Below are 9428 nucleotides of genomic sequence, written 5' to 3'. Positions count from 1 at the left end.
TTTGAAGAAAAAACTTACTCAATACAAAATTTATAACTATATATATATTTTATATATATATATTATTATTGTTATTACTAAATATTATTATTGCTATTAATAATATTTATGTTAAATTTATATGTAAGTTTCTAAATTATTGAAGTACAACATTTAACAGAATATTATTTTTTTTCTTTTTTCCTTTTGAATTTTTATTGTTAATGTTATTTTTTTATTTATGATGTATACATTATTTTGCATTATATATGTATAATATTTATTATATATCTTATCATAAATATATTAATAAATAAATATAAAATAACAAATTTAATTATAAAAAAAATTTAATATATATATTATTAATATTAAAAATTTAATAAAATATATTATTAATATTCTGTATATTATAATTAAAATGTTTTAAAAATGTTGCAACGAACAAGATCCAACCTAACCTATAAATTTATATATATATATATGTGTATATATATATATATAAACTTTATTATATATATATATGTATGTATGCACGCATGTATACGCAACTTACCCATTACTTGAACTCGACAAATTGCACAAGTGTCACATTCCACATCCCAACTCCACATAGCTACAGCATTCCATTTCTTTAAGATAAATAATTTATCAGTTTTTAAATTGTCATTATCTCCACGATCTCCGAAATCTTGTTCTGAATCAGCCATCTCGATTTAGGTTAAAAACGACAAAGCAATGTAGCGTTATCAAAGCGAATAAAACATTCGTACTCTCTTAAAATATTTCAAAGAATTTTGTTGTTTATTTACACTTTATTTTTAATTAACTTGATCACACACGTTTAAATGAAATTAATGACACTGTTAACATTATAGTTGATCTTTAAATCAGAACATCGGAAATTGAATACGAAGAAGTTCAATTCCTTTTTTCATGTAGGATTTCAATAATGTATATTATGTACAACCGGTAATAGTCGAATCTGTATTTTAACACTGATAAATTACTATATTGATTGTAGGTAAAAATCTTGTTTGAGCAATCTATAGTCACAGATTAGATATAGAAATCCTATTACAGACTAGATATAAGAATTTTTTATATATATATATATAGATCGTATCTCCTATAGGACTCTTATATCTGTGATTAAAATTAAAAAAGATGAACATAACGTATTATGCCATCTAGTGATCAAATTTATTTCTTTTCGTTAGATCTGATTGATGCGCGAAAAATATTGCGCTGATATCGTTGCATAGTTGGATACGAGTGATCAAAACGACTGATTCTCTATATAAGGTTAGATAATCGAATCATAAAACGATATCTTGGAAAAAGAAATTTTTAATTCAGCATGTGAATCGTGACTTAACAGTAACGTTTATATTCTTTCCATGAAACTAATTTAATCGCAGCTCAGTTGTAAGCAATTCAATAGTAATTATTTACTGATTATTCATATATAAAGAAGAATATAAAATATAACCTACACGATGTCATTTTTTTTCAGATGCTTTGCGTAAAATATGTCAAGAAAAATAATACCACAATTCTATTTAATATATTATCAAAGGGTTGCTATTCTCGACGTAGCAATAAAAGCACAAACTCATACAAAATCGTTCAAGCAAATAGTGAAAACTTGAATGGTAAATATTATTGTTAGCTTAAATTCGTTTATTTTAAAAAATTTGTTTCTTATATTTATTGTTATTTTTTTTTAGATGTGGATGGTGCTATGCTTGGAATAAATTCTAATTGGGAACTTTTAACACCTAGAGGATTCAGATTTTACTTACCGGGAAGCATTGGCCCTGGTTGGTCAGATGTAACCACAACTATTCAAGTTAGAACGCAATTAGTTGATTTTCATGACAATGATAAACAGATATCGATAGATGATTCTAAAGAAAAATCTGCTCCTCGATCGAATCGTTTGAAAGGGACTCGACATTCAATGCTTCATTGTGTTGCACAAGAATGTCCTTTACTGTTGAGAAAAGGTATAGAGGAATTATTTCCTGGATGTTTAGATGTTGGTTCTCCACAACTTACTATAATTACTATCAGTCAATCAATTAATTTTAAAGTTATGAAATGGAATAAAGAAATAGAAACTGAGAAACTAGCTAAATATGTGAGTATGTAAAAATATAAAAAATATGGTTTATATTTTAATCATAAACTGTCGTTTATTTCATATATTTGGCAAAGTATGTTTTTCCTTTTATTTATAGTTTGTATTAGCAGCTTCGGATATTTGCGCAAAATTAAGGAGAATGGGTTATTGGGCAGATTTCATCAATCCATTTAGTGGACAACCACATTTAAATTTACAAAAAAATAATACTCTTTATAAAACGGATGAGCGATTTCGATGTTTAGGATTTAAAATATTACATAGAAACAATTGTAAAGTTATTTTATATGATAATAACGCAAAGAATTTTTTGGGTAAGTAAGCATAAGCTATATAATGTTTTATTTGTAATTATAAACTATTCCATTATTTATCGAAGATTTATCAATTTCACATGATTGAACAGTTCAAAACGGTCATGGCACCGTTGTATATATTACAGGAAATCTCTACACCACAGCGCCTGCGAGTACAGAATTTTTAAAAGAAATTCTGTACGATTGCGAGCTTGTAAATGTTAACGAAGCTTAATAAAAATAAAATGAAAGGGAACAAGGGGAAACAGAGTATTGATACAATATATATTTTAACATATGTTACATGTGTCACTGAAATATTTCAATCTTTAAATTAAGTTATATTATATAATTGTAAAAAAAATTTTCATTCGAAATCGAATGTAAAATGCTTTTTTTTTTTCGATATATATTTTTTTGAGTATACATTGTTTCATAATTGCAACTTGTGCATCTTGTTCGATTCACATCGATATTTATTATCTTTACTACTTCTGCGACGAAAATGTATAAAATTATTTTTTTAAAGGATGTACAGTATATGTCATATATTACAAATGTTATATTGTATGTAAATTGAAACGGTCAATAGGTAACTAATACCACCGGCAGGAAAGTTCTTGATCTGAACATAAAGTAAAAGGTATTTATCTAGGCGCTCACAAATAAGTTCAAATTTCGGTTGAACGTGAAATAATGGGAATGATTTTTTAATGAGAAAAAAAAATTGTCAATCAACTTCTAATTTACGGAAAAAACCAGATATACCACACAAATCATCGTTTGAAACATATTGACAATCTGTCGATGAAATTTCAATATACATGTCATCGAGATTTTTTATTCGATTCCTTTGTTCCTTCAAAGTTTTTTTGAAATTGGCTGGAAAACAAAATTAAAATTGACACTAATACTGAAACGCATCTTTTAATTAAATGATTAATATTAAATTAATAATTAAATAATGATAATTAAATATGTGTATATACCAATCATCTCAGAGAGTGGAATTTCTCCTCCATATTCTTTAGGTAAAATACTTGGATCAATAGCACTTTTTAATTCATCCAAACTCTTATGTACCTTGATCGAAAATATAATGAAATTAACAAACTTGAAAGAATTCAATCATATGTTTACATACCAAAATTCGATTTTTTAACTTATCGTTGAGAAGAGAAATGCCAAACTCGATGATCTTGATTGCACAAGTTGGAATATTAACAAAATGCGTTTCTTTGTGTCTCATGGGTGTACTATTTTGGATACATCGTAACATATTACGAATATCCGTTAGAGACCAAGCACTAAGATGACCCATTGTTAATCCAGATTCATCATTAATGTGTGTATATCCACGCACTTGATTTTCTTCATCATCCATTAAAGCTTCCACAACGAGGCTGTGAGCTCGAGCCATTTGAGCAGATGTATATTTGTACGGATCAAAGCGTCCTATGAAAAAAAATATACTATTTATCATGCGAAATTTATAATAAATGTGTAACGAGAAGAAATAAAAGAAGAGGAAGTGAAGGAGATAGAGAATGAAAAGAAAATAGAAAAATAATTTCGGATTTGGAATTAACATTTAGAACGGAGCTTGGAAACGAGCTTATTACTTACCAGCGCAAGAAAGAATCACTCGTCGACCGTGACGATCACGTTCCATCAATGGTATCAGATAACCAGCATCTATTATAGCTTCAATATCTCTATCTTCAATGTCGAGATTTTGAAACCAGTTTGGATACATTTGTCTAATAGTCAGGTAACGTTCGAGCATTTCTTCTGCCATCGGCACACTGAATTTCTTGGTTCTGAGAAATCTGAGAAGAAAGGCTGCATCTGTTCTACAATGTTTGATATTTGGATGCTTTTGGATCCAGTGTCTGAATTGTTTCAATGCTTCTTCCCTAGTAGCATCATCTTCACGAAGTTCAAAACGAGCGATCGTTTTCGTGGCTTCGCTTAATGCACATCCGTAATCCTCTTCTTTTAACTTGGCCATCATCGATGTACGAAAGAACTAGCAGATGAGTATCAGAACAGCACTTTCCTCATGAATAGATTCGTGTTTTTACTCCCCTTCTCTTTGTCTTTTTCTTTTTTACTTCTTTTTTTTCTTGCTTCTCAACCTCCTTCTTGTTCTCGTTATGTTGTTACTGCAGCTGCTACATACTAATGTTACTTCTACTCCTACTCTTACTCCTTCTCCTCTTCCTCCTTTCCCTTCACTTTTTTACCCTTTCTCTGATCCCGCGTCCTCGTTTTGTTCGTTCGAATTTTAACCGAGCTACCAATGATTATAAGACTCGACAAATTCTTACGCCATTTGATAGTTCATCAAGGAGAAAGTTCAACATCGATTTACTTACGAGAAAATTATTCATATATTTCTTCACCGCGCTTTTTATTTCTGAATTTTTTATTCAATAATTATATTGATTTTTGTTAATTAAAAGTAAATAATTACACAAACGTTTATTTCTAAACACACATTCTTAATGAAATTTGATTTCATCACAAATACAATAAAAAAGATGTGCATTAAGGAAAATTATATAAATATCTGCATAAAAATTGAAATATTATGTTCGATTATTTTTACTTGTGACATTATTAGAATTAATTGAAAATGTAATTACAGTATAATTAAATAATTATATTTTTATAATTATATGAAAATACACAATTAATCAAATTACCGATTACGATTTGCATCAGAAAATATGTTTCAGAAAGAAATCTTGCTTTTTGACTGATTGAAATAATTTGGATTGAAATAATCCGCTTAATTATCTGTACAATCAATTTAAAGCCAGATCGTATATTATTCTTACTGCTTTTTCTACTTTTTCTGTTTTTATTATCCTATTCTTTTTCTTCTTTTCAATTTTATTCTGTTTTTTTCTTTTTCCTTTTTTCATTTTAGTTTAATTTTATTTCTGAATAATTAAAAGATTTGACATATATACGAAAAATACTTATAATTTTTTAAAAAAAGAAAAGAAAAATATTTTATATAATCTTTTAAAAAAATTATTGAAAAATCAAATTGTAACATAATTGTTTGTTGTTATTTTTGAAATTACAATAGAATGATTTTAGATGCATTCATTTTTTCGACTATCAGAACTTTTTTAAATTTAAATTTTTATTTACGAATGTCTACTATTTACTATGTTATTGAGAATTCATTTATTTTTCATAATTTCATTGTTTTACTTTTACCATAAATCTTCTTTCGATCGAATTGTCAAATATCGAAATTATATTATGCGACAAAACATTAAAAAATTTATAAAATTTATATCGTCATTGAAAGCAATAAAGATTTGATAAAATAGATCGTAATTATTGGAATTACAATCGATAATTATTATTATTTTTTGGTTTTTTTGGTTAACCATTTTATAATTTTTTTATACTCTTATTTTTTCTTACTATTTTTTTTTGCATCAATTCGAATTCTTTGAGACGAAAAGAATATAATGATTGTTTTAATAATTTCAAATATTTATTTAAAGATCAATTATAATTGCATATTATATATGAATATTTTTTTTCGCTTACGTAATCAATTGCGTACCACTTGATTGCTTGATTTGGTGAAAGTCGTGATTCGATTCCATTCGGAATAGTGCCTTTCTATTTATTTTTAACTTGTGTATATTTTATGCTTATTTTACATCAATTTTATTATTTCTTAAGTTGTTCAATTAATATATATATATATATATATATATATGAAAAAATTAAAGTTTTATCTAGAGTTTATTTTGAAACTTTATCAGAATTTATATTCTTGTTAAATTATAGAATAATTATTTAATTTTTTTAGTAGAATCTACATTATAGGATAATTATAGGAAGAAGAGGTAATATAATGATTTATTATCTTTTTTTATGTGAACAAAATATAATTGGTATATAACATACGTGCATACATTTGTATTCATTTTTTGCTGTTCAATATTTTTACTGTTTGTTTGAATATTATTATATTTTGATATGATAAAACGATAAATTTTTGTTCATATACAATATCTTTACAATTGTATGTTTATATATATTATGTGTATTTGTTGAGTTTGATAGGAAGAATCATAATTGAGATAGATACGGATTTCATAACGTGAGAATTGCAATATTGAAAATCAATCGTAATAGAATTATCAATAACAGTCGAAACTTAAAACATGAATATTAAATATTTTCATATTATTTTCAAAGTTTGTTCGAAAATTCCAATTACAACAGCCATATACCATGATGTCTAAAGAATCATCTGAGAATTACATTATCAAATGTCAGGTCCCTGCTGTCACGTTGCGTGGCTGATTTTTTAAATGGATTCCACGGCAGTTTCTTAGTTACATGAGCAGTAGTAACGGAACCAGCAGGACTTGGTTGACCAGAAGAAATTCCGGAAGAACTACTCGCTGAAACACTTCCTTTATCCTGCTGGTTAATTTTACCTGGTTTCTAAAATTGATAATAAATTTTTGATTGTTATAAATCATTTTTCTTAATCATTATAATTCAGAATTTTTGCCTTTTAAGTTTTTTACCTTTAAATAATTTCTATCCATAGGTGTGACCAATTTTAAATTGATAAAATCGCCAGATTGCTTGATCAATCGAACCACTTGTTCATGAGACGACCATTTTACATCTTTATCACCAATTCCTACTATAAAATCACCTTCCTTCATACCACCCAACTAAAGAAAAAAAATAATTCAATTATTAATTTATTACAAAGCTTTTTTATGTGCAGGATTCTTTAAAAAAAATAAAAAGAATTAATAAAATAAAGTAAACAATTAAAAATACTATCTATTAATATATTTGTAGAATATTTTTGTGAATCTAGATCGATTCTAGAAAAATAAATATAAAAATTAATATAAAAATGAAATTTATTTATTAAATTATAAGCAATTTAAAATTATATTAGGTGAAATGAGATAGGGATGTAATAGCTATATAAAGAATATAAAACTATTTCACACTTTTTTAGTCTTGTTTGTTATTAAAACTTCAATTATTTAATTTAATTTGCAAATACATCAAAATAAAAAAAAATTATTATCTTCAAGGATATTTTATTCTTGATATCTTTTTAATTCGATAAATTTAAAAAAATATATATATTTTTATTATAATTATATACAATTCATGGAATATCTTTATCAAGATCAATACAATATATAAAGCACATTTAATTCTGATTTCCCTAGAGTTTAGAGATTAGATTTATAAAACTTCTAGTCATTTAGTTTGAATTGAATGTAACTTATATTGTATTTAATATGTTATTAAATTTTAAACCATATTTTTTAACCATATAACAATTTATTTTAATTTCTAAAATTGACTTTGAAGATATTCCTAGAATATATTAATATCCTATATATGTATATACTTACATCAGCCAAAGAATTGTGATCAACTGCAGCTATTATTACAGGAGAATCTCCTCGAACGCTAAAACCGAATCCTTCGCCTTCAGGTCCTCTTTGAAGCTGTATTAATCGTGGTGCAGTCCAATGTCTTTTTGCCGAAAATATGGCAACTGGACCTAATGATTTGAAAAGATCTTCAACTCCATGTTGTCCAAAATCCGGATGAGTTATGCTCAATTGAAACTTTGTGGATGCTATGATAAAAATATAGATATTATTATTCGCGTTATTGATGAATATATATATATAATTACAGCTTTATTTCCTACTTTTATCTCTTCATTTACCTATAATATCCGGTGGATCCAATTCTCGAAAATCATCTTCGTTTTTAATTCCATTATAATCCTCTACTGTTGACTCTTGTATCCTCTTCAAAACTTTGGCAAGCGCCTGCTTTGCTTTCAAGTCTCTACACATTCTTTGCAATCTCTGACTTTCTTCATGTAAAACCAAAGCTTCCCTGAGATGTGCTTTCGCTAAAACGAAAATTTAAATCGATTAAAATCAAAGATTGAATCCAATTGGATTGGATAGAATTGAATAAAAAAGAAATAAAAAAATCGAGCAGAAAGAGATCGACTAGAAATTGGTAATAATTAATAGCAACAAACCTAATAACTTCCTTTCATTTTCCTCTCGTGGCACGATTATATCCAGTTGCGTTTTGCCATCACTCTTTTGTATATGTTCGAGCGCTAATTTAGTTTCCGTTCTCCATTCGGAAATTGATCGATCGAACAATCCAAGTGCAAGATGCTTATGTGCAAGAGCCATGTGATGTTCGCGTTTTACCAAGATCAATGAAATCCAGGTTTCTGGAACGTAGTCACGGACTGGTTCGCGCGAGATCAATCCATGGACGTCGCTGTAGACAGCCGCAACCTAGGCAATTGATGACCGTACGCAGATAAAATGGTTCGGGAATCTAAGCGAAATATAGGCGTATTAGATTCACGCGTAAGTAAAATTTTGACGGTCGCTACCTGTGACGCTTCCTGCGCAAGATCCAATGAAACATCAATACTCCTTCCATCCTTTGATTGAAGTTCTAATTTTTCGAACAAACATTCTCTCGCTTGGGCCTGAAACGAAAATAATAAAATGCGTGTCAAACAATACAAATACTCGAAATGCGTTCTAATTCATTTCATTGTAATCATTTATTTTGCGACGAATTCAAAGCGCGCGTAACAAAACTACGAACGTGTCATTACCAACATCAGTTGAACAAGCATCTCCAGCATATCCGGTCCAAGATCCATACTCGGTGCATTGGTAAAATTTTCGTATATATAACGAAAAGTACCAGCGGCTCGAAGAAAGGCGTCAATTGCCTGATCTAAGCCTCGTGTGGACAAACGATCTTGTTTCGCGGCCAATTGAGTATAAAGAGCAGCAGCGTTAAATAAAATTGAAGCCTTCTCAAACGCGACAGTTCGTTGGCAACTCGGAACCCCTGTCAACGAGTCGAACCATTCGAAATAGATGCCAAGACTTCGATCAGGGGGAAAAAATCTTCGCTCAACGAAGTAT

At 28.0% G+C, this 9428-nt stretch overlaps 4 protein-coding genes across 8 annotated transcripts in view; 1 reads left to right on the top strand and 3 right to left on the bottom strand.

The window, feature by feature from the left end:
- LOC102656429 (Roc2 protein) overlaps positions 1-809 on the bottom strand; it is a 37724-nt gene extending 36915 nt beyond the window's left edge. The window contains exon 1 of the mRNA XM_016913477.2: positions 536-809. Within this exon, the coding sequence (XP_016768966.2) occupies positions 536-689 (154 nt within the window). The 5' untranslated portion in view covers positions 690-809. The remainder of the gene's footprint in view (positions 1-535) is intronic.
- An 89-nt stretch (positions 810-898) lies between these two features.
- LOC551676 (methylmalonic aciduria and homocystinuria type D homolog, mitochondrial) lies at positions 899-2866 on the top strand. 5 transcript variants are annotated; one of them, XM_624065.6, is made up of 6 exons: positions 899-1003; positions 1200-1407; positions 1496-1634; positions 1710-2122; positions 2223-2439; positions 2532-2724. In XM_624065.6, the coding sequence occupies exons 3-6, from the start codon at positions 1496-1498 to the stop codon at positions 2654-2656; spliced, it is 894 nt and encodes a 297-aa protein (XP_624068.2). In that variant the 5' UTR covers positions 899-1003; positions 1200-1407; the 3' UTR covers positions 2657-2724. The 5 variants fall into 5 exon arrangements, with proteins under 5 accessions (XP_624068.2, XP_006570684.1, XP_006570683.1 ...); XM_006570621.3 differs by lacking the exon at positions 899-1003 and having other exon boundaries at positions 1116-1284; positions 2532-2866; XM_006570620.3 differs by lacking the exon at positions 899-1003 and having other exon boundaries at positions 1116-1422; positions 2532-2866.
- LOC551703 (clavesin-2) lies at positions 2777-5120 on the bottom strand. The gene is made up of 4 exons (XM_624092.6): positions 4048-5120; positions 3566-3876; positions 3411-3504; positions 2777-3303 (listed from the first exon to the last, which is right to left on the bottom strand). Exons 1-4 carry the CDS (start codon positions 4433-4435, stop codon positions 3152-3154), a joined length of 945 nt encoding a protein of 314 aa, XP_624095.3. The 5' UTR covers positions 4436-5120; the 3' UTR covers positions 2777-3151.
- Positions 5121-6323: 1203 nt separating this feature from the next.
- Positions 6324-9287, bottom strand: LOC724411 (rhophilin-2). Its single transcript, XM_026446108.1, has 7 exons — positions 9110-9287; positions 8879-8977; positions 8507-8820; positions 8180-8371; positions 7857-8086; positions 6996-7148; positions 6324-6909 (listed from the first exon to the last, which is right to left on the bottom strand). The coding sequence occupies exons 3-7, from the start codon at positions 8667-8669 to the stop codon at positions 6709-6711; spliced, it is 939 nt and encodes a 312-aa protein (XP_026301893.1). The 5' UTR covers positions 8670-8820; positions 8879-8977; positions 9110-9287; the 3' UTR covers positions 6324-6708.
- Positions 9288-9428: the final 141 nt, after the last annotated feature.

This window comes from Apis mellifera, linkage group LG1, assembly GCF_003254395.2.
Source record: "Apis mellifera strain DH4 linkage group LG1, Amel_HAv3.1, whole genome shotgun sequence".
In the NCBI taxonomy this organism is placed as follows: Eukaryota; Metazoa; Arthropoda; class Insecta; order Hymenoptera; family Apidae; genus Apis; species Apis mellifera.
Note: the sequence above shows the minus strand (reverse complement) of the source record. Positions and strands in the feature narration are given on the sequence as shown.

What these genes read in the sequence shown, in the direction of transcription:
- LOC551676 (XM_006570621.3), top strand. Translation starts at nt 1,496, where the DNA reads ATGCTTTGCGTAAAATATGTCAAGAAAAATAATACCACAATTCTATTT. An exon ending in AAATAGTGAAAACTTGAATG is followed by an intron (nt 1,635 to 1,709) that starts GTAAATATTATT and finishes ATTTTTTTTTAG; the next exon opens with ATGTGGATGGTGCTATGCTT. An exon ending in CTGAGAAACTAGCTAAATAT is followed by an intron (nt 2,123 to 2,222) that starts GTGAGTATGTAA and finishes TTTTATTTATAG; the next exon opens with TTTGTATTAGCAGCTTCGGA.
- LOC551703 (XM_624092.6), bottom strand. Translation starts at nt 4,435, where the DNA reads ATGATGGCCAAGTTAAAAGAAGAGGATTACGGATGTGCATTAAGCGAA. An exon ending in AGTGATTCTTTCTTGCGCTG is followed by an intron (nt 3,877 to 4,047) that starts GTAAGTAATAAG and finishes TTTTTTTCATAG; the next exon opens with GACGCTTTGATCCGTACAAA. An exon ending in TCCACTCTCTGAGATGATTG is followed by an intron (nt 3,304 to 3,410) that starts GTATATACACAT and finishes TTTGTTTTCCAG; the next exon opens with CCAATTTCAAAAAAACTTTG.
- LOC724411 (XM_026446108.1), bottom strand. Translation starts at nt 8,669, where the DNA reads ATGGCTCTTGCACATAAGCATCTTGCACTTGGATTGTTCGATCGATCA. An exon ending in GGATCCACCGGATATTATAG is followed by an intron (nt 8,087 to 8,179) that starts GTAAATGAAGAG and finishes TTTTTATCATAG; the next exon opens with CATCCACAAAGTTTCAATTG. An exon ending in TGGATAGAAATTATTTAAAG is followed by an intron (nt 6,910 to 6,995) that starts GTAAAAAACTTA and finishes TATCAATTTTAG; the next exon opens with AAACCAGGTAAAATTAACCA.